Here is a 24,393-nt window from a genome sequence, read left to right as displayed (position 1 = left end):
TTTAAGAAATGAAGGTCAGTCAGTGCGAAAAATTGGGAAAACTTTGAAAGTGTCCCCAAGTGCAGTTGCAAAAACCATCAAGCGCTACAAAGAAACTGTCTCACATGAGGACTGCCCCAGGAAAGGAAGACCAAGAGTCACCTCTGCTTCTGAGGATAAGTTTATCCGAGTAACCAGCGTCAGAAATCGCAGGTTAACAGCTGCTCAGATTAGAGACCAGGTCAATGCCACACAGAGTTCTAGCAGCAGACACATCTCTTCAACAACTGTTAAGAGGAGACTTTGTGCAGCAGGCCTGCATGGTAAAATAGCTGCTAGGAAACTACTGCTAAGGACAAGCAACAAGCAGAAGAGACTTGTTTGGGCTAAAGAACACAAGGAATGGACATTAGACCAGTGGAAATCTGTGCTTTGGTCTGATGAGTCCAAATTTGAGATCTTTGGTTCCAACCACCGTGTCTTTGTGCGACGCAGAAAAGGTGAACGGATGGACTCTACATGCCTGGTTCCCACCATGAAGCATGGAGGAGGAGGTGTGATGGTGTGGGGGTGCTTTTCTGGTGACACTCTTGGGGATTTATTCAAAATTGAAGGCATACTGAACCAGCATGGCTACCACAGCATCTTGCAGCGGTATGCTATTCCATCCGGTTTGCGTTTAGTTGGACCATCATTTATTTTTCAACAGGTCAATGACCCCAAGCACACCTCTAGGCTGTGTAAGGGCTATTTGACCAAGAAGGAGAGTGATGGGGTGCTACGCCTGATGACCTGGCCTCCACAGTCACCAGACCTGAACCCAATCGAGATGGTTTGGGGTGAGCTGGACCGCAGAGTGAAGGCAAAAAGGCCATCAAGTGCTAAGCATCTCTGGGAACTCCTTCAAGATTGTTGGAAGACCATTTCCGGTGACTACCTCTTGAAGCTCATCAAGAGAATGCCAAGAGTGTGCAAAGCAGTCATCAAAGCAAAAGGTAGGTACTTTGAAGAACCTAGAATATGACATATTTTCAGTTGTTTCACACTTTTTTGTTAAGTATATAATTCCATATGTGTTAATTCATAGTTTTGATGCCTTCAGTGTGAATGTACAATTTTCATAGTCATGAAAATACAGAAAAATCTTTAAATGAGAAGGTGTGTCCAAACTTTTGGTCTGTACTGTAAATCAATTAAAAACACACTGCTCAAAGCCAAAAAATCTTAAAAGGGTTGTTTCATCCTCTGGTCATGTGCCATTTAGGTCCAGTAATACATGAATGGGTAAAGGTCTGCCAGAAAGGTTACTGAAATGCCTTTATGGCTCATAGATGGAGAAACCCGTTGGTGGACCCTCTGCTATAAATGGCCATATATCTTAATAGAACTCCTCTTGTATTTTTCTCAAAAGAAAGTTAAAAGAGCTGGTTGGTCTCTCGGTCGCTCACCTTAAAGGGACTCTGCTTGAACAGTCATTCTGTGCTGACTACGGTAAGCAACGCTGCTCAGTGCTTCATAGCCCTGCCCCCACTTCTTTTACTGACGGGCAGAGATAGAGGGAAACCAAGCAGGTGGAAAGGTGTATATAAATGTTCGGCCCCGCCATGAAGCACCAAACAGCGGGACTCCGAACAGTCATTCTGTGCTCATAGAGTCCCTTTAATAACATCACCCAGGACGCTCCTCCTGATGTTGTGTGCGCACAGGGTAAAGTACCACCAGTTATATGTGTGTACATACACACTTTATAATGATAAATTGCAGTAAGCTGACACTTTTCTGACATGTTTATCACAGCACACCTTAAAAAGGAGCTGGACATTTATTTCAATCCTGCTCATCTATTAACCCATTAAGGCATGTGCAATTTTTATATTATTTTTTTCCGCTACCTTTCTTCCAAGACCCATAACTTTTTATTTTTTGTCAACATATATCTGTATAAAGGGGCTCCTTTTAGGCAAAATGAGTTGTAGTTTTGAATGACCAAGTTACCATGTAACGTACTGAAAAATGTGAAACAAAATTCCAGGTAGGATGAAATGATAAAAAGTGTAATTAAAATTATATTAAGTTTTGCCTTTACAGGATTCATTGTGTAGTAAAAATGATCTGGTAATATGATTTTATATGTTATATGCCATTTTCTGAGACCCACGATTTATTTATTTTTCTGTCGTTAGAGTGATGGGAGGGCTTGTTTTTATTGATACCATTGTGCACTACATACGACATTATGTTTGCTTTTTATTGAATTTTATGTCTTCATTGCAGAAATCAACTTTGGCGTTTTAGTTTCATTAAGATATTAAACTTTTAAATAATTTTAGATCTTGATAGATTGCTCTGTTATGGACCTGATGGCATCAAAGGTATCTATTTTTTATTCCCTCATGTCTGAACTGGAAAGGGGGTTGATTCAAGCTTTTACACATTTTTTTTATTAGTCCCAGCAATCTGTATCTGCAATCGTTTGTATATACTGTAATACTACTTGTATTGTAGTTTATAGCAAAACTGACGGGTCTTCTATGAAGCGCAGCCACAGACTGGACCTCATATGGGGACCAAGATGATAGCAAGCGTGGCTTTCGGGGTAAAGAAGGAAAGGGGAAGCAGAGCTCCCTCTCCCTAAAATAAGGAGAGGTATTGAAGTATTATCAAGCACCAGACTGTCCTGTTATAATCACGGTATGGTGACAAATCAATGCAATTAATGGCCCCATTTTATTTTTGTTGGGGGCTTTACTTTCCTAGGGGGCTCTGAGAAAGCTGCATCAAGTTATTATTTAACATTCCTAAACTTCTTAGCGTTGGGGCAAAATTAAAATTTATCAGCTATCTATAGTGTGGGGGTCTGACCACAAAAGATCCCCAGTGAATGGGGGTTCCAGTGTCCTTTGAGTGAATAGAGCAAAGGACTGATGGACAAAGCCGAGTACAGTGACAGTCACATGGACAATGAATACAAGCAATGTGCATGTAAGTTTCGTGCTCCACTGACACAAAGGGCTTTGGAACCACTGTTCTCATTATCCAAGAGGGTCCCAGCCATCAGAAAATTATGATAGGTATAAAAATGTTATTTTGGGACAATCCTTTTAATGCCTAGTCCACAATTCTGGGAATACTGGATTAGAACCTCGCCTGTAAGAGTTATAATGGCGGCCATGATGGCTGTCACCCTTACAGATTGACAGCAGATTAAGCCTTTGTGACATTTTTACAGAGTTGAACTGGCCAAGCAGAATACTGAGAATCCTCCGATGGGCCCCACCCGGCTTGGACACAATAATGGCTCTTTTCCTGCAGAAGACAACTCCATTTAGAGGGGCACTTAACGTCAACCACTTGCCACTGGGGTCTATTTCTTATGGCATGAATGACAGACGCAATGAAAACATGTGGAAACCAGCACTGCAGACATCAAGCTTCCATGTTATGTCGCCACTTCATATCTAATCTGGTATTTACCTTCCCATGTACAGAGAGCTCACACCCCGCACCCAATGCAAGGTCTCTTTGTATCTCCGCTGACAACAAGTGCAAAGTTCACTCATCTGAGGAGCCTTTAACACCTCCCTATAGTGATAAGGAACAAGGAGTGTGGACTTCTCATGCTACAGCCATAACCTCTCACTGACTGTAAACACCTGGGCAACCCATCCCCCACAACTCCGCGCCACACAGCAGCCACTCCTCTAACTGGGATATAACATATGAAGACTTTAGTGATGGTCACTAGATCATGTATTATACACGTATAGGATATTTGCGGTATGTATATGCAGGCTACTAGTGACCATATTGTGTACATGGAAACTGCGTTCCTTAAAGAGGTAGTCCCATCCTAGGATTATTTATGGCTTATCTTCAGGATGTGTTTTCATGTATGATTAGTACAGGTCCCAGAGGTGAGCACCACATCTGTCTCCAGAAAGGGGGTCGTCCAACTACCATACAGTCTATTCTGCCAGCCCACGTAAGAGAGATGGCCACACATGTGCATGGTTCTGTCCAATCACTTAGGCCGGTTCCTCAAGTCCAAGTTTTACGGCCTGAAATTTCTCCTCCAGCCGCAGGTCTCCTTACCCAAACTCAACCGCCTGATATGTATGCCTGTGACACTGTTGTGTTTGGGTCAAGAGACTTGCAGCCGATCTGGAAATCATAATCAGTACACGGACCATGAAACACGGATGTGTGAAACCAGCCTTCCATGGGAGTTACGGAAACGGACTGTGTCCATCAAGGCTCCGGAGTCAGGCTCAGCTTTGGGCCAGAGTTGAAGTCAAAGGGCGAATAAGACGTAGTTACTTACCGGTAACGGGATTTCTCAGAGCCCATGAAGGCACCACGGAGAGAGGGGATCCGCCCTTCAAGGACAGGAAACCTACAGATAAAAGGGCGGTACCTCTCTCCGGCATCTGTTGTTTACAGAGCATGAGAGGACCATCAGGTTAGTAACACAAAAGTTTACATTTTAAGAACTTGTCAGAAACACCATGTGACTACAAACAGGCAACTAATAAGTGTGCACACCCACACGTGAAGGAAGGGAATGTATGGGTGCAGTCATGGGCTCTTAGAATTCCCGTTACCGGTAAGTAACTACATCTTTCTCCTTCCCCCATGACGGCACCACGGAGAGAATTACAGAGAAGTGACTCATTAGGGGGGGGGACCACAGCTTCCAGAACCCTTCTCCCGAAAGTAAGGTCTGAAGAAGAGGTTAAGTTTAGCCGGTAGTGATTGAAGAAGGTAGAGGGGGAAGACCAGGTTGCCGCTCTACATATCTGCTCTATGGTAGCACCGGCCTTCTCCGCCCAGGAGGCTGCCACCACTGTTGTAGAGTGGGCCTTCAGTGTGTCCGGGGCAGCTTCCCCACGTGAGGAGTGTGATAGTGTGATTGGCTTCCCTTATCCATCTGGCCAGCGTGCCCTTCGAAGCTTTTTTCCCCTTACGAGGGCCCTGAAAGCAAACAAAAAGATAACTATCCTCCCTACACTCTTGTGTCACCTCTAGGTAACGGATTAGGCACCTTCTGACGTCTAGTGTATGCAAGTCTTTCTCTTTCATGTTCCTAGGGTTGGGGCAGAAAGAAGGGAGGGTGATTTCCTGAGACCTGTGGAATCTTGACGCCACTTTTGGCAGGTAGGCAGGGTCTGTTCTCAGAGTAACCCTATCCTCCCAAGATTTGTGTGAAGGGGGGGCCTGCAGATAGGGCCTGAATATCACTAACCCTACATGCGGATGTGAGAGCTACTAAAAGTGCTGTTTTTTTAGGGATAGAATTTTTACAGAAGCTCCTGACAGAGGTTCAAAAGGGGCCTTCGTTAAAGCTGAAAGGACCAAGTTTAAATCCTAAGGTGCAGTATTTCGGGAGGGGATGGGTCGGGATCTGGATGATGCTTTAATGAACCTAGATACCCATATATCCCTAGCCAGATCGAAATTGTAGAGGGCTCCCAGGCCCGCAACTTGGACTTTTAAGGTACTTGTGGCCAGACCCTGTTCCAAACCCCTCTGTAAAAATTCCAAGATAGCGGTTAATGGAACCTCCCCCTCCTAGCCTGGAACCTGAGACTGAAAGGAATTTCCTCCAAGTTTTCCCGTAAAGTTTGGTGGTCACGGGTTTCCTACTTTGAAGTAGTGTGGTGATAAGATTTGGGGAAAAACCTTTGTCCTCCAGAAGAGCCCTCTCAAATTCCAGGCTGTCAAGTGTAAGTTTGATGCCTGAGGATGAAGTACCGGGCCCTGAGAAAGAAGGTTCGGAAGAACCCATGGGTCGGAGATTGACATCATCCTCAGCCAAGAAAACCACGCCCTCTTTGGCCAGAAGGGGGCTATCAAGATTACTCTCGCTTTCTCTTCCCTGATTTTCCTCAGAACAGCTGGAATCAGGGCGGTCGGATGAAAAGCGTAAGCTAGAGGGTGACTCAATGGGATCATGAAGGCATCTAAAGCTATGGGGTTTCCTTTGGGGTCTAGAGAGCAGAATGAGTGCGTTTTCTTGTTCCGATTGTTGGCGAACAGATCTATGGAAGGACGTCCCCACATTTGTACAATCTGACAAAAAATTGACTGATTTAACTCCCATTCGCCCTGCTTTAGCTGTGTCCGACTAAGGAAGTCTGCGGTGCGATTTTCTATCCCTTTTATGTGTAGGGCTGATAGGGATTGTAAGTTTTCCCCGGCTAAATTAAAGATGACCTCTGTCGCCTGCATCAGAGAATGGGGTGGTTCAGGTACGCCACTACTACTCGGTTGTCCGAGAACACCATCACGTGGTGTCCTTGTAGTGTGTGTATGAATTCCTCGAGTGCCCACTCTACTGCTAGAAGCCCTTTCCTGTTTGAGGAAACTAGCTTCAGATGTTCTGTCCAGACCCCCTGAGCTACAAGGTTGTTGAGGTGAGCCCCCCAGCCCCCGGGGCATGCATCTGTGGTCAGGATTTGAGGTGTACAGTCATGGCCAAAAGTTTTGAGAATGACACCAAAATTATATTTTCACATGATCTGCTGGCCTCTAGTTTTTATTAGTGTTTGTCTGATGTTTATATCACATACAGAAATATAATTGCAATCATATTATGAGTACCAATAGGTTATATTGACAGTTAGAATGAGTTAATGCAGCAAGTCAATATTTGCAGTGTTGCCCCTTCTTCTTCAAGACTTCTGTAATTCTCCCTGGCATGCTCTCAATCAACTTTTGGACCAAATCCTGACTGATAGCAATCCATTCTTGCATAATCAATGCTTGCATTTTGCCAGAATTTGTTGGTTTTTGTTTGTCCACCCGTCTCTTGATGATTGACCACAAGTTCTCAATGGGATTAAGATCTGGGGAGTTACCAGGCCATGGACCCAAAATCTCTATGTTTTGTTCCATGAGCCATTTAGTTATCACCTTTGCTTTATGGCAAGGTGCTCCATCATGCTGGAAAAGGCATTGTTGGGCGCCAAACTGCTCTTGGACGGTTGGGAGAAGTTGCTCTTGGAGGACATTCTGGTACCATTCTTTATTCATGGCTGTGTTTTTAGGCAAGACTGTGAGTGAGCCGATTCCCTTGGCTGAGAAGCAACCCCACACATGAATGGTTTCAGGATGCTTTACAGTTGGCATGAGACAAGACTGGTGGTTGCGCTCACCTCTTCTTCTCCGAATAAGCTGTTTTCCAGATGTCCCAAACAATCGAAAAGGGGATTCATCAGAGAAAATGACTTTGCCCCAGTCCTCAGCAGTCCACTCCCTGTACCTTTTGCAGAATATCAGTCGGTCCCTGATGTTTTTTCTGGAGAGAAGTGGCTTCTTTGCTGCCCTCCTTGAAACCAGCCCTTGCTCAAAGAGTCTCCGCCTCACAGTGCGTGCAGAAGCACTCACACCAGCCTGCTGCCATTCCTGAGCAAGCTCGGCACTGCTGGTAGTCCGATCCCGCAGCTGAAACAGTTTTAACCCCTTCCCGACCCGTGTCACACCGTTTGTGACATGGAAAACAGTTCGTTCCCGACCCATGTCACAGCGTCTGTGACATGGAGGGAAAGACCCCCTGCAGCGCCTGCGAGCGGGGTCGCTCAGGTGTCACAGTTGCTACTGCAACTGGACATCCTGAAGTCGACCCCCCGGGGGGTGGATTAACCCCCCCGTGCCTGGGACCCCTCCGATTGGCTGTTTCATTTTCACTTTTAATGAAACTGCCAATCGGTATGAATTAAATATTTCACCAATGAAAATTGGTGTAATATTTAAATCTGGGCATGGCCTGATGCTTACAGCATCAGCCATTGGCTGGGGGGAGTGTCACCTCTGTCCCCCCCTCCCCCCAGATCTGATTGGGGGGCTAGCGTCACATGGATACTAGCCCCAATCAGATGTGGAGGGAGTTTTTAATGATGGCCGCAACTGCCCGTCCATGGATCGGGTGCCGGCCGTTGTGGACCCTCTGCTGCTGCCTCCTGTGGACCCTCTGCTGCTGCCCCCCCGTGGACCCTCTGCAGCTGCCCCCCCGTGGACCCTCTGCAGCTGCCCCCCCGTGGATCGCCTGCTGCCGCCGCTGATCGCCTGCTGCCGCCGCTGATCTGCATCAGGTAGTATTGCCCCCGCTCCCCCCCGACCCCCCCTCCACTCCACCCTGCCCCCCCCTCCACCCCCGACCCCCCCTCCACTTTCATACCTGCACCCCGACCTCCGCTCCCTCTGCTCCCTCTCCCACGTCTTCATCCACCGGCTGCTGCTCTCCTTCTGACAGCCGGTGGACTGTGATCACAGCAGCAGCAGGCTCAGTGTAAATGCCCTGCTCCTGTGATCAAACCCACCATCCCCCAGTCCCAGTGATATCACCCCCCACCTCCCAATAATCACCCCTCCCCCAGTGTTCACCCCCCCTGTCCCCAGTGTTCACCCCCCCTGTCCCCAGTGTTCACCCCCCCTGTCCCCAGTGTTCACCCCCCCTGACCCCAGTGTTCACCCCCCCTGTCCCCAGTGTTCACCCCCCCTGACCCCAGTGTTCACCCCCCCTGACCCCAGTGTTCACCCCCCCAGTGTTCACCCCCCCTGTCCCCAGTGTTCACCCCCCCTGTCTCCAGTGTTCACTCCCCATCCCAGTGATCATCCCCCCCCCCCGCAAACCCAGTGATCACCCCCCTTGCTGCTGCCGGCTCCTGCCCCAGTGATCACCCCCCTTGCTGCTGCCGGCTCCTGCCCCAGTGATCACCCCCCTTGCTACTGCCGGCTCCTGCCCCAGTGATCACCCCCCTTGCTGCAGCTGCTGGCTCCTCCATCTCTTCAGCCCCCCCCCTACGCCTGACAGCCCCGTACGCCTGACAGCCCCCGTACGCCTGACAGCCCCCCTACGCCTGACAGCCCCCCTACGCCTGACAGCCCCCCTACGCCTGACAGCCCCCCTACGCCTGACAGCCCCCCTACGCCTGACAGCCCCCACACGTGACTGCAGAAGGTTACACCAAGCACACACACACACACACGTACACTCACACTATAATAAAGTTTCGATTTTTTTTTTTTTTTTTTTACACACGCACACAGCACACAAAATGTCCCGCCCGTCCCACTCATCCCAGTCTAGGGCGTACTCAGCTTAGTAGGCTATGTCAGGTTGGTGTGTGTGTTGTAGTGTGTGTGTGTGTGTGTGTGTGGTGTATACACTACAATATACCACACCGCACACCAACCTGACATACACTACACAATGGTGTCCACTAACAAATTGTAACCATGTTGCGTTTGGAGAGTCCCTGTGTGCCCAAACATTGGAGCTCCCCAACAAGTGACCCCATTTTGGAAACTAGACCCCCCAAGGCACCTATCTAGATGCATAGTGAGCACTTGAAACCCCCAGGTGCTTCACAAATTGATTCATAAAAATGAAAAAGTGGAAAAAAAAACACTTTTTTATTTTTACGGATTAATTTGTGAAGGACCTGGGGGTTCCAAGTGCTCACTATGCATCTAGATAGGTGCCTTGGGGGGTCTAGTTTCCAAAATGGGGTCACTTGTGGGGGAGCTCCAATGTTTGGCCACACAGCGGCTCTCCAAACGCAACATGGTGTCTTCTAACAATTTGAGCCGACAATTTGTTAGCGGACACCATGTTGCTTTTGGAGAGCCGCTGTGTGCCCAAACATTGGAGCTCCCCAACAAGTGACCCCATTTTGGAAACTAGACCCCCCAAGGCACCTATCTAGATGCATAGTGAGCACTTGGAACCCCCAGGTGCTTCACAAATTGATTCATAAAAATGAAAAAGTGGAAAAAAAAACACTTTTATTTTTACGGATTAATTTGTGAAGGACCTGGGGGTTCCAAGTGCTCACTATGCATCTAGATAGGTGCCTTGGGGGGTCTAGTTTCCAAAATGGGGTCACTTGTGGGGGAGCTCCAATGTTTGGCCACACAGCGGCTCTCCAAACGCAACATGGTGTCTTCTAACAATTTGAGCCGACAATTTGTTAGCGGACACCATGTTGCTTTTGGAGAGCCGCTGTGTGCCCAAACATTGGAGCTCCCCCACAAGTGACCCCATTTTGGAAACTAGACCCCCCAAGGCACCTATCTAGATGCATAGTGAGCACTTGGAACCCCCAGGTGCTTCACAAATTGATTCATAAAAATGAAAAAGTGGAAAAAAAAACACTTTTTTATTTTTACGGATTAATTTGTGAATGACCTGGGGGTTCCAAGTGCTCACTGTGCATCTAGATAGGTGCCTTGGGGGGTCTAGTTTCCAAAATGGGGTCACTTGTGGGGGAGCTCCAATGTTTGGCCACACAGCGGCTCTCCAAACGCGACATGGTGTCCGCTAACAAATTGAATGGAAAATCGGCTCAAATTGTTAGCGGACACCATGTTGCGTTTGGAGAGCCCCTAATGTGCCTAAACAGTGGAGCTCCCCCACAAGTGACCCCACTTTGGAAACTAGACCCCCCAAGGCACCTATCTAGATGCATAGTGAGCACTTGGAACCCCCAGGTGCTTCACAAAATGATCTGTGAAAACAAAAAAGTACTTTTTTTTTCACAAAAATTTTCTTTTAGCCTAAATTTTTTAATTTTCACATGGGTAACAGGATAAAATGCATCCTAAAATGTATTGGTCAATTTCTCCTGAGTACACTGATACCTCATATGTGGTCGTAAACCACTGTTTGGGCACATGACAGGGCTCAGAAGAGAAGGAGCGCAATTTGACTTTTGGAGCTAATTTTCCATTCAAAAAGTAAAATGGCGCTCCTTCCCTTCTGAGCCCTGCCGTGTGCCCAAACAGTGGTTTATGACCACATATGAGGTATCAGTGTACTAAGGAGAAATTGACCAACAAATTTTAGGATGCATTTTATCCTGTTACCCATGTGAAAATTAAAAAATTTAGGCTAAAAGAAAATTTTTGTTAGAAAAATAAAAATGTTCATTTTTTTCTTCCATGTGGCTTTAGTTCCTGTGATGCACCTGAAGGGTTAATAATCTTCTTGAATGTAGTTTTGAGTAGCTTGAGGGGTGCAGTTTTTGGAATGGTGTCACTTTTGGGTGTTTTCTGTCATGTACACCCCTCAAAGGGACTTCAAATGTGATGTGGTCACTAAAAAAAATGGCTTTGCAAATTTTGCTGGAAAAAAGAAAATTTGCTGATGAACTTTGAACCCTTCTAACTTCCTACCAAAAATTTTTTTTTTTTCAAAAATTGTGCTGATGTAAAGTAGACATGTGGGAAATGTTATTTATTAACTATTTTGTGTCACATCACTCTCTAGTTTAGCAGAATAAAAATTCAAAATTTGAAAATTGCAAAATTTTCAAAATTTTTCCCATATTTTTGATTTTTTCACAAATAAACGCAAATATTATCGACCTAAATTTAATACTAACATGAAGCCCAATATGTCACGAAAAAACAATCTCAGAATCGCTAGGATCCGTTGAAGTGTTCCAGAGTTTTTACTTCGTAAAGGGACACTGGTCAGAATTGACAAAAATGCCAAGGTCTTTAGGGTCAAAATAGGCTGGGTCCTGAAGGGGTTAAGATACGGTCCTGGCACTTGCTGGTCTTTCTTGGGCGCCCTGGAGCCTTTTTGACAACAATGGAAGCTCTCTCCTTGAAGTTCTTGATGATGCGATAGATTGTTGACTGAGGTGCAATCTTTGTAGCTGGGATACTCTTCCCTGTTAGGCCATTTTTGTGCAGTGCATTGATGGCTGCACGTGTTTCTTTAGAGATAACCATGGTTAACTGAAGAGAAACAATGATACCAAGAACCAGCCTCCTTTTAAAGTGTCCAGTGATGTCATTCTTACTTAATCATGACTGATTGATCGCCAGCCCTGTCCTCATCAACACCCACACCTGTGTTAATGGATCAATCACTAAAACGATGTTAGCTGCTACTTTTAAGGCAGGACTGAAATGATGTTGAAATGTGTTTTGGGGGTTAAAGTTCATTTTCTGGGCAAATATTAACTTTGCAAGTACATTAATTGCTGTTAAGCTGATCACTCTAACATTCAGGAGTATATGCAAATTGCCATTACAAAAAATGAAGCAGTAAACTTTGGAAAAATTACTATTTGTCTCATTCTCAATACTTTTGGCCATGACTGTAGGGATTGTCCATCTTCCCCCACCACTCTAGGGAAAGTGTCGTTTTTGCAGATAGCGTTAGCTGTCCTTCTAAATGCCCTTTTAGGGATTTTTCTGCCCTTAGGATTTCCCACTGCAGGGCCCTGGTGTGTATTTGGGCCCATTGGACAGCCAGGAAACATGCAGTCAGGGAGCCTAGAAGGGACATGGCTTTCCGTAGGGACATAGATGGGTGGGTCTTTGCCCGCGATATTTGGTCTATGATTTTGTGAATTTTCCCTGTGGGGAGATGACAATGTTGTTTTTTTGAATCCAGTACGATGCCTAGGTCTTCCTGTATCTGGCATGGTTCTGTTTTGGATTTTTTCAGATTCAAAAGCCATCCTAAGTGTGTCAAGGAATCCATGACCTTTCCCAGATGGGTTTTGCAGTTTAAGAAGGAACTGCCTATTACCAGAAACTCATCCAGGTATGGTACAACTAGTGTGTTCTGTTCCCTTAGATGTGCCATCACCACCGCAATAACTTTGGTAAAAACCCTTCGTGCTATGGCGATGCCGAATGGGAGGGCCGTATATTGAAAGTGTTTGACCACTCCACATATGGAAACTGCTACTCTGAGGAACTTCTGGTAATCTTTGTGTATTGGGACGTGATAATAGGCGTCTTTTAAATCCAGAAAGGCCATGAAACAATCGGGAAACAGCATTTTTACTGATGATTTTATTGTCTCCATTTTGAAGGCTTCCACCTTCAAAAGTCTGTTCAGCTTTTTTAAGTTTATAATCGTCCTGTAAGTCCCATCTGTTTTTTTCCTTAGGAATAGCGGAGAATAGAAGCCTTCGCCTTCGTCCGCCCTTGGGACCTCCTGAAGGACCACCTTCCCTACCAGTCCCCAGATTTCCTGCTCTAAGGCCAGCTGCTCCTCATTTGAGGACCCTTTGGGGGTTAACCGGTTCCCGACCGCCCACTGTAGATAAACGTCGGCGCTTGCTGGGTTCTGTGCAGCGCCGACGTTTAAAAACAGTGGGTGGTCTCGCAGCGCTCAGGACCCCCAGGGTCCTGCAAGCGCTGCGATTCCGGTGCAGAGCGTTAGCTCTGACAGGGGACATCATCGGGACCTGATTGGATCAGGTCCCAGTGATGTTAACCCTTTGCTTTGTTCTATATGCCGCGATCTATAGTGATCGCGGCATATAGAAGATAAACAGAGGAGAGGGGGTCGTCTTACTTACCTCTCCGACGACCCCTGATACCTTCCAGGACCTGGGGTTGCTATGGCAGCTAGAGGTCACATGACCGCCTCCAGATCTGCCATATATGGTGTCCTGCCTGGCTCAGCCTGCAGCTGAAGCCAGGCAGGAGACTCTGACTGTGAAACAGTCAGCGAAGATCTCATGTAATGTAATACATGTCTATTACATTACATGAGATCAGTGATCAGAAAAATAAAAATTAATGTCCCATACAGGGACTAAGTAAAAAAAAATGTTTTTAAACTGTTAAAAAAAAAATCACAAAATAAATAAAAATAAATAAATAAAATATTAAACCAATAAATCCGTATATTTTTACAAAACCAAAAAAAGTACACATATTTGGTATCGCCGCGTCCGAAACAACCCGAGCTATAAAACTGTCACACTAATTAACTCCTTCTGTGCACACCTTAATAAAAATAAATAAAAAAATGAGCAAAAAAATATGCTTTTTCATCATATCGCCAAACAAAAAGTGGAAAAAAATGCGATCAAAAAGCAAAATAGAAATAAAAATGGTACCGCTGAAAACGTCATCTTGTTCCGCAAAAAAAAAAGCCGCCATACAGCTCCATCAGCCGAAAAATAAAAAAGTTATAGCGCTCAGAATAAAGCAATGCAAAAAAAATATTTTTTTCTATAAAATTGTTTTATTGTGTAAAAGCGCCAAAACATAAAAAAAAATACAGTACGTGTAGTATCGCTGTAAACGTACTGACCCAAAGAATAACGCTGCCTGATCACTTTTACCACACGCAGAACGGCATAAAAAAAAACCTCAAAAAACAATTCCTGAATTGTTGGTTTTTGTTAATTTTACCTCCCAAAAAACGGAATAGAAAATGATCAAAATATGTCACGTACCCAAAAATGGTACCAATAAAAATGTCAACTCGTCCCGCAAAAAACAAGCCATCACATGACTCTGTCGGCCGAAATCTGGAAAAATTATAGCTCTCAAAATATGGTGATGCAAAAACTAGATTTTGCAAAAAAAAGCGTCTTTTAGTGTGTGACAGCTGTCAGTCATAAAAACCCGATATAAATCTGATATCTCTGTAATCGCACCGACCCGAAGAATAAAGTAATCTCATCACTTATACCGCATGAGGAACGGCGTAAAAAATAAATAAAACCAATTCTTCACCTGCTACTGATTTGTTTATTATGTCTCCCAAAGATCGCAGTAAGGCTCTGCCCACATTTATCCTGCACTCTGCGCTGAGCGCTTACACCAGAGTTTCCGTGTAAATCTCTGAAATAAGTGATTCAGCCGGAACCCAAGACGGAAGATTCCCTGTAATGAGGCAGATATAGGCCACTGTGGACGCCGTCTAGCCTGGGATGCCACGGTGTCATTTGTTTTAGGCGTGCATAAAAGTGCGGTTGGCCACAGTTTTGTGCACTTCTGAAAAAAAGGACACCGCTAAACAGAGGCCAGACGGAGTCCAGAGTAACTCTGCTGCCTCATTACAGTAAATGGATCCGGCAGGGGTTTCATCTGAATTACATCACTTGGAAATTTAGATGGAAACCCCGATGTAAGCGCTCAGCCTAGAGCGCCGGATAAATGTTACGTAAAATGTTCCCAATAAAAGCTTCAACTCCGTCCTCAAAAAAAGCTAGTCCCCACTCAGGTCCATCATCTGTTAAAAATATAAGGGACTTCCAAGTTACTGGTAGCAGAAAGGCTCTGGAAAAGCGAAATGGCCCTTGCCCCCCAAAAGAAATTCAGAAAATTTTGTGCTCCCAAATCCAAATGCCTATTCTACAATAATTTGTTCTCCAATTGTCAAATAGCACTCCGATCTCGCCGTATGGCTGAGCGATACGATACAGCCACATATGGGGTATTGACACTTTTAGAAGAAATTGTGTGACACATTTCGGCACCATTTTTACCCATTGCCCTGTGTGAAAATGTAAAATCTGAGGGTAAAACATTTTTTTGTGGTAAAAATATAATTATGCTTTTTTCACTGCCCAATGGTATAAATTTAAAAATTAAAAAATACTCACTACTTCCCTAGATGAATTCCTTGAGAGGTGTAGTTTACAAAATGGGGTCACTTGTGGGGGTTTCTGCTGTTTTGGCATGTCAGTGACTCTTCAAATGTGACATGGTGTCTGCTGCCTATCCCAGCCAACATAGCGCTCCTTTCTCTTCCGAACCCTGCCGTACACCAAAGCAGTGGTTTTCCCCCACATATGGGGTATCGGCGTGTTCAGGAGAAATTGCACAACAAATTTCATGGTGCAATTTATCCTGTTACCCTTATGATAATGCAAAATTAGGGAATGAAAAACATTTTTTGTGGGAAACATGTGAACATTTTATTTTTACGGCTCGATATTATAAACTTCTGTGAAGCAGCTGGGGGTTCAAGGTGCTCACCACACATCTAGATAAGTTCCCTAAGGGGTCTAGTTTCCAAAATGGTGTCACTTGTGGGGGGTTTCCACTGTTTAGTCACATCAGGAGCTCTCCAAACGCAACATGGCGTCTGCTAATTATTCAGACAAATTTTACATTCAAAAAGTCTAATGGCTCTCCTTCCCTTCCGAACCCTGCAGTGCGCCCAAACAGTGGTTTTCCCTCACATATGGGGTATCAGCACGCTCAAGAGAAATTGCTCAAAAAAATTTGGGGTCCATTTTTTCCTGTTACCCCTGTGAAAATAAAAAAAATTGGGTCTAAAGTAACATTTTTGTGAAAAAAGTTAAATGTTAATTTTTTTCTTCCACATTCCAAAAATTCCTGTGAAGCACCTGAAGGGTTAATAAAGTTCTTGAATGTGGTTTTGAGCACCTTGAGGGGTGCAGTTTTTAGAATGGTGTCACTTTTGGGTATTTTCTGTCATAAAGACACCTCAAAGTGACTTCAAATATGATGTGGTCCCTAAAAAAATGCTTTTGTAAATTTTGTTGGAAAAATGAGAAATCGCTGGTCAACTTTTAACCCTTATAGCTCCCTAACAAAAAAAAATTTTGGTTCCAAAATTGTGCTGATGTAAAGTAGACATGTGGGAAATGTTATTAACTATTTTGTGTGACATATCTCTCTGATTTAAGGGCATGAAAATTCAAAGTTTGAAAATTGCAAAATTTTCAACATTTTCGCCAAATTTCCGATTTTTTCACAAATAAACGCAAGTTATATCGAAGAAATTTTACCACTATCATGAAGTACAATATTGTCATGAAAAAAATCTCAGAATCAGGGGAATACGTTGAAGCGTTCCAGAGTAATTACTTCATAAAGTGACAGTGGTCAGAATTGAAAAAATTGGCCCGGTCACGAAGGCAAAAACAGGCTCTGGTGCGAAGTGGTTAAAACAAAGTTTGGCTGCGGAAATGTGAGGAACTGGAATTTCAGGCCTGATTGTATTAGGCTCAGAATCCATGAGCTGTCGGATATTAATTCCCAGGCCGGGAGAAAATCTGATAGCCTTCCCCCCACCCGGGACAAATCCTCATTGGGCGGGCTTTCTGCTATCGTTGGGGGGGGGGGGGGGGGGGTTGTTGAATATGAACCCTTTGGTCTTCCTTCTCCTGTCCTCCCACCTATCCGGCTCTTTAGGGGGCTTTCTGCGGATAAACCTTTTACTCCGAAAAGGCTTCCTGTAAGCAGTGTTAGACATGATAGGGAACCACTTCTTATTGTCCCCCGCTTTCTCTAAGATGTCATCAAGGGTGGGCCCAAATAGAAATTCGCCCTCACAGGGGATGGAGCACAATCTCGATTTTGTTTGTAGATCCCCGGGCCAACACTTGAGCCAGAGGACTCGTCTGGCCGAGTTGGCGAGCCCTGTCACCCTAGCTCCTAATCTGACGGAGTCCGCCGAGGCGTCAGCTAGGAAGGCCGCTGCTCCTTTCATTACTGGGATGGTTTCTAGTATTGTGTCTCTAGATGTTTTCTGTCGCAGTTGTGTTTCAAGCTGGTCTAACCAGACCATTAATGACCTGGCCGTACATGTGGCAGCTACCGCAGGTTTTAACCCCCCCCCCAGCGGCTTCCCAGGAACCCTTTAGGAAGGTGTCTGCTTTTTTATCCATGGGGTCTCTTAAGACGCCCATGTCCTCAAATGGAAGGGAGAACTTCTTTGAGGCTTTGGCAAAGGCGACGTCCAGTTTTGGCGCTTTCTTCCATAAAGAACACGCAGGGTCATCAAACGGGTACTTCCGCTTCGGGAAAGGAGGCCCTTCCTCTCCGGTCTTTTCCACTCTTTTTTAATTAAAGAGTGAACTTGCTCATTAAGTGGAAAAGATCTCCTCTTTTTTTGTTCTAGACCGCTGAACATTACGTCCTGGATACACTTCTTGGGCCGGGAATCTGCTAACCCCATGGTGGACCTGACGGCCTTAATGAGGCTATCTGTTTCCTCGATAGGGAAACAGCTCCGTCCACCCCTATCTGTAGATGAGGAAGAGGATGATGAAGAGACGGACGTGTCCGAATCTCCGCCATTCTCAGAGCACCTAGACCAGGACTCGGGGTATATGTTTTTAGTTTTTTTTTAAGCTTTTTACCCCCCCCCCCCCTCCCCCCGAAGAGATTTAATGGTATCTTCAACCTGCGACTTTATCAGGTATCGAAGTTCTGAGGCAAATTTCGGGAATTCCTTGCATATGGTTTGCTCAATACAGGAGATGCAGAGTCTCTTATCCCAAGTAGTGGGTAAGACTTCCGAGCATAGTGCACAGGTCCTATTCTTTGTTTTTCCTGTACTCTTTCTTCCCTAGTAAGAGAAAAAAAGAGAGGGGGGGCCCTAGTTACAAAGAGGACTTTCACGAAGATCACTTACCAACCAGACAGAAGAGAGGGTACTGGTTCAGGAGGAGGAGCAATATTTGTAGACAGAGTCCTCCTGGAAGATGCTGAGGTGGAGTCTTTGTTGCGCTGCTACGATCTGCCGGAGCGCCCGCTTCCACTGTTACGATCCTGGTGTCCTGTCTCTTCCGGTTTCTTCTTGTGTTGAGTTGGTGGCGGCGGTGGCGACTGAGGATGCAGCTCTTGCTCTTCAAGTAGCTTCTGGTCACTCATATTTTCCCAGACAGAGTGCCAGAGCTTCAGAGAAGCATTCTACTGGTGCCTCCAGCTGTCTTTTAAGGCACTGGGAGTCCCTCCCATAGTGCCTGCGGTGATCCGGCGCACCCCTCCTCCCTCGCACCTGCGCAGACTGGTTTCCCAGTCATGCACTGCGGCGGCGCGCCATCAGGAGGCGCCTGGCGCGCTCGCGCATGCACGGCAGACCCGGAAGTCCTACCTGCCGCAACCAGGGGGGTCCAGCACAGCAAGCCTCGGCGGGCCCCGTCCTCTTCGTCTGGACACCCTAAAGGCCTCTGACCCCAGCGGTGGCGCTTCAGGGCACCGCACCAGCCGAGGCAAGGAACCCCCGCTGCCTGAATCGGACTGGCCGGGCCTGGCATCCCACGACGTTCATCTTCTGGCACCCCGCAGGTACTGCAGGTATGCCTCCTTTAGGAACTGTAGGATCCCGTCAAGGACAGGAAACCAACTGATGCGGGAGAGAGGTACCGCCCTTTTATCTGTATGTTTCCTGTCCTTGAAGGGCGGATCCCCTCTCTCCGTGGTGCCGTCATGGGGGAAGGAGAAAACAGAGGTTTGAGATGGTAAATTGTCTTATCAACTGCACAGCCTTGGTATCTGCAACTCCTACAAAAGGTGGGAGTACCCTCTTGGGATTTAGGTGGCTGTCAGGGGGAAGAATAGAGCCCCTTATGTCCATGGGTTGTGCCTGGTATTGCAGCTTAGTTCCATTTCAGTGCATGCGATATATCAGATACGACCAAGGACTATGGGCTTTATACTTGGCATTTTCCTCAGGCGCTTAAGATCTCGCCGTCACCCCCACACAAGCACCAGGGCACTTGGCAACTGCAGGATTCAGAAATTACTAGAGATCACTTATGCAGTAAAGGGGATTTCGGGTCTTGTAAACCCCATCTCATACTGCAGGACTCCAAGTATCAAGCCTCAGGTGCCCTGTGATCAGCTGTGAGATGAAATTCTGTGGATGCCAGCAGTATTGGGTATTGCAATAGAAGGGTACTGTAATACTGTTCAAAAAGGTGCAAAGGATTCACAAAATTGTTCTGTTTTATTTCCAAGAAACAGCGCCACACTTGTCTGTGGGATGTGTCTGGTATTGCAACTCAGCTCCGATAAAGTAAAATACTGCAGTAGACTATACGCAGATGATGTGCTGCTTTTTCTGGAAGACCTTTGCGGGCTGTGATGAGCATCCTTGGGAGATTTGGGGCTATGTCGGGCCTGGAAATTAATTGGGAGAAATCCCACATTCTAGATGTGGACGGTAGTGGTGAAGATCTTAGGATAGAAGCGGATGGTAGTAGGTTGGCGGTTGTGCGGCAGTTCAAGTACCTGGGCATTCAGGTATCGCTCCTGCTCTGAAGCTATATAGACCCGAATCTGGTCCCACAGCTGGGTAAGTTCAGAAGCAAAGTGGGGTCGTGGATTAGATTACATCTATCAATGGTGGGAAGGACAAATCTGATTAAAATGGTGCTGATGCCCCAGGTACTGTACGAGCTGCACAATGCCCCCATATGGTTACCTAAACAGTGGTTCCGTACAATCAATTCTATATTTAGGGATCTTGTATGGGGGAAAAAACAACCGAGGATTAGATTGGAAATATTACAGAGGCCCAAAGATGAGGGGGGGCTGGCACTCCCGAGCCCGTGGATGTACTATCTAGCAGCTCAGGGTCAACAGCTGAGGGGAAGGAGAGAGACAGAGGGCACGGGTTCGGTGTGACGGATATTGACTCGGATACTGGGGAGAGGTCCATTGGTTCAAGGACTGGAGGCCAGGTAGTTTTAGGAAACTGGGACTGTCATGCCCCACTCTGGCCCTGATACACAAGGTATGGGAAGAGAGTAAAAGGATTAGGGGGGAGTGGAGGCCCTGCCCAATTATTCCCCTATATTGCAAAATGAAAAACTGACGGGAGTTTGACAAAATGGGGGAATTTAAAAACTATACGAGGAAAGGAATTCAATACATGGCCCTATTACAAGACTCGCGAGGACTAGTGACTTTAGAGAAACTACAGGAGGAATATGAGTTATCTGAGATCAATAGATTCCAGTATAGACAGTTCTGTCACGCTTACATAGTGCAGGGTAAGACGGTTTCTATGACATATTGGTGGACTATGTGTGTAGTGATGGGGGAACAAAAGGAGTTATGTCAGGTATTTATAAGGACTTAATGCACACCTTTTTAATCAATTACCCGATTAAGGCTAAAGGAAAGTGGGAAGACGAACTGGGACCGATAGAAGAGGATAAGTGGGAGGCGATTATGGAATACATACCCCAATTGTCACTGAGTGAGCCAGGTAGACTCTCACAAATATATGTGCTCCATAGACTATACAGGACCCCTGAAAGGCTATATAGGGCAGGACTGAGACAGACTTCTGAATGCCCTTGTTGTCAGGCTGATGGGGCCGGGATCTTACATATGTTGTGGCAGTGCTCCAGACTGGACTCATACTGGACAGTGGTTATTAACACTTGTAATGCAGCGGCTTGCGGCATTACTGTAATGGTCCGAGGTGTGTTTTGGCTGACCATGTACCTCCCCCCAGGGGACTGGTCACATGACTGCGACATCAGCACAGGTCCTGTGTGCGCACTGGAGGATATATAAACCCTGGTAGATTTGAGACAGGGTGTGAAAGGCGTGAGGCCTGTTCCCGTGTGTGGGACACAGTTAGCCTGGAGAGGCTTAATGAGGCCTAGAGAGGCCTGGTGAAGCCTGAAAGGCAGAGGCTGGATCCTTGTGTGTAAGAGTTGCCAGTAGCCTTGGAGGGCCAGAGGATTGGAAGACAAGAGTCCTGAAAGGCAGAGGCTGGATCCTTGGGTGTGAGAGATGCCAGTAGCCTTGGAGGACAAAAGGGCTGGAGTCCACGTTTGGTAAGCCTTAGAGCCACAGCTGTGGCAGAACAAAGCTGACTGAAGCAGCTATGACCCGGCAAAGGTAAAAAAACTGCGTTATATGGACATTGATATAAGTGACTTTGCTGAAGGCTGTAACTGGAGCCAAGCGGGCCTGTCTGCCACTTGAAAGGCTCCTGGATGTTATGTTTGTAAACATGCCGGTGAGCCACCGAGATGGACTGTGTGATAAGCAGTTGTGAAGTGTAATAAACTGCTGGATTGTGAAATACTGGAAAACGTGGCTGGTGTGCTTTAATTGACCCGATGCAGTGAGTGTCCCCCAGCATGATGACTAGCGCTGCCTTACACACTATAGAGGGAGTGTACGACTGTAGAATTGAGAGGGATCCTGTGGTTTGTATTTTAGGTTATGTGGAGGAGATCCAGATTCAAAATCAGTTCAATGTTATACATTGCACATAAATTAATAGCCAGGCATTGGATAAATGAAGAACCGCCGACTTTTTTAGACAATCAGACTTTATTGCAAATATGGAAAAAGGTATTTATGGCAAAAGAAAAAGGGAAAAAACGTTCAATGCATTGTGGACACCGTGGGTGGAGAGATGATGATCCCGAAAGGAGGATGTACTTCTGAGTATGGGTTGTTGATGTTTTAATAAGGGAGGGGATGCGCTGTAATTGAAAATATGTGACCTTGCTGGACATTGTAATATCTGGACTCTGTTTCTTTGTTTGAATTTCGTTAATAAAAATTTATCGGATTAAAAAAAAAAAAAATAAATAAAAAATACTGTAATAGACAGGAAAGGAGCTGCATCAAGGAAAATCAATAACCCAGTAGCACAGGGTTAGGGGTGGCATGGCAAGGTTGCTCTAGGTGCAAATTATTAGGGGCACAAAAAATAAATGGTAGCAGTGGTGTCACTAGTTCTGAAGACCCCTAACCCAATTCCTCCGATCTCCAGGTTAGCGCCACGTTGACTGTATTGCCATCAAAAGAATGTCAACACAGTTGAGGTAGAGCAGGGAGCATAGGGCCCGGCTTTACCCCTCACAGTCCTGTAGGTAGAGAGGCCGGCCCAGGACTCACCAGACTAGTCCTTTATCTCCCTATAGACCCCGGCTTTTCATGTTATGTTTCCATTGTGCAATTGAGCAGTCAGTTCTGATTCATGCTGCCCTTGGTTTGGCCAGCATGCATAGAGTAATAGGTTCCTTTTAAGGGGCATTACTGTAGTCCAAAGGAGGTAATACATGCCATGTCTTGTGCACTGGCAACCCATGCTATGCCACTACCCTCACTTAAAGGGGTTGTCAATTGCTAGATTACCCCTGAGCCGAAAACCAGGTGAAAATGACAGTAGAGCGGGCTGGCACCAGAAGTGAGTATAAGCTGTTAATATTTTATATGGGGGAATATACAGCAGCAATTGAGAAGGGATTGTCCAAGTAGTGGACAACCCCTTTAAGGTGGATCATATGTTTGAAACTCGCACCATGCCTCTTGAGAAAGTGCCTACCTACCTTGATAAGCTGCCAGCACCACCCAACAACTACTTTGTAATGGGACGCACTAGCAGTACTGGCACGTTCTCCCGGGTAGGTTCTTGGCACGGGTTGCATTTTCTCCCTGTGCTTAAGTGGATTTATTCCCTTTCCCAAAACTATCCCGATCCTCTATGAAATTGGCCTCAGTGTATGCAGTGTACCCAAGAGGTAACTTACGGAAATATTTCAGGGTTTCTTCTATCTGCTCAGGGGTGAGGCGCAGAGGTAAATCTGCCGGGAGCAGAGGGGTGAGCAGCCAGTCGTCGTGCTCGTAGCCAAACATGGTGTCGGCGCGCAGTGTGTAGTGCGGGAGCCGCTCCTGCAGCAGGCTGATGATCTCCACTTCTGGGACATCCCCACTGGTGCACACATCTGGAGAGGGAAGAACGAAGATCCGCTGTAAGATTTAACTCTCTAATCATTGTCAGACACTAAATGATTCATTTATGGTTTTCAAGATCTCTGCTTGCTGCTACTGAATGGAAACCAGACTCCCTCTGCCTGTTAGAAGGAAGACACCTGTGATGTAATGAGGGATCATCACGCGACTTGGATGCTGTTTCAGCATTTAGATGTAATTAAAGGTGAATTCAATTCATTGGCAGCAAACAGAGAAAATTGAGGAACTAATGCGCAAAGTCACTTAGAAAACTTTTTTCCCGTTCAATTCGGTTTACAGTAAAGATTATTGGAAATCTTCCACATAACGGAAGCAATATTAAAAGATTTGCCATTCAGGATCTCGGAAAAGATGACTGACAACCCCAGTGGGAGCAGGAAGAGCTTATATTGCTGTGCACACTATTACACATCAGCTACAGGGCTATGAAGTCTGAAACACAACACTGCACTCTGCTGGTCACACAATGATATTGCAATAGGAAAAATCGGAAGAATCTGAAGGCAGGAAATTTATTTATAGCATCTAACAAAATAATACAATCATAAGTATATATAATCCATAACTCATGGAATATGACACAGCGCTGCCCTCTGCTGACACAGCATGACATTGCCACTGTAAGGGAACCTTGTTTGTCAGTGGAAAATGTAAGGAAAATATATCTTTTGTTTATTTACTTATATAACCCCATCATATTCTGCAGCGCTTTACAGACATTATCGACTCTGTCCCCATTGGGGCTCATAATCTACATTCCCTATCAGTATGTCTTTGGAGTGTGGGAGGAAACATGAGAACCTGGAGGAAACCACCACAAACACGGGGAGAACATACAAACTCCTTGTAGATGTTGTCCTTGGTGGGATGTCAACACAGCAGGTCTATCACCTCTACCACATTTCCCTTTAGTCATCCGGATTTTATACCCAATAATCACCCGATGACTACACTATACCTCAGGTCTGAGCCAGGACAGGTGGACTATTACAAATCACAGCCATCAGCCGCTGTGCTCTGCACATGTGCAATGCTGCCATCTACTGATTTAATGAGGTCTAAGGGGTAAGGTTTCTCCTTGTGGAAAGTGACAACCAGGCCTGGCATGTCAGAGTGAGGAGACTTGTAAGCCATGCATGCTCCTCTGGGAAATTAAAC

General features: G+C 45.8%; 1 protein-coding gene across 2 annotated transcripts in view; it reads right to left on the bottom strand.

Moving 5' to 3' along the window:
- Positions 1–24,393, bottom strand: part of HAP1 (huntingtin associated protein 1) — an 86,372-nt gene that overhangs the window by 44,834 nt on the left and 17,145 nt on the right. For both annotated transcript variants that reach the window (XM_073683308.1, XM_073683311.1), the window contains exon 3: positions 23,013–23,207. In XM_073683308.1, the coding sequence (XP_073539409.1) occupies positions 23,013–23,207 (195 nt within the window). The remainder of the gene's footprint in view (positions 1–23,012; positions 23,208–24,393) is intronic.

This window comes from Phyllobates terribilis, unplaced genomic scaffold (assembly GCF_046119375.1).
Source record: "Phyllobates terribilis strain yellow unplaced genomic scaffold, ASM4611937v1 Scaffold_5__5_contigs__length_657084704, whole genome shotgun sequence".
NCBI lineage: Eukaryota > Metazoa > Chordata > Amphibia > Anura > Dendrobatidae > Phyllobates > Phyllobates terribilis.
The sequence above is the reverse complement of the archived record's forward strand: the minus strand, read 5'-3'. Positions and strand labels throughout refer to the sequence as shown.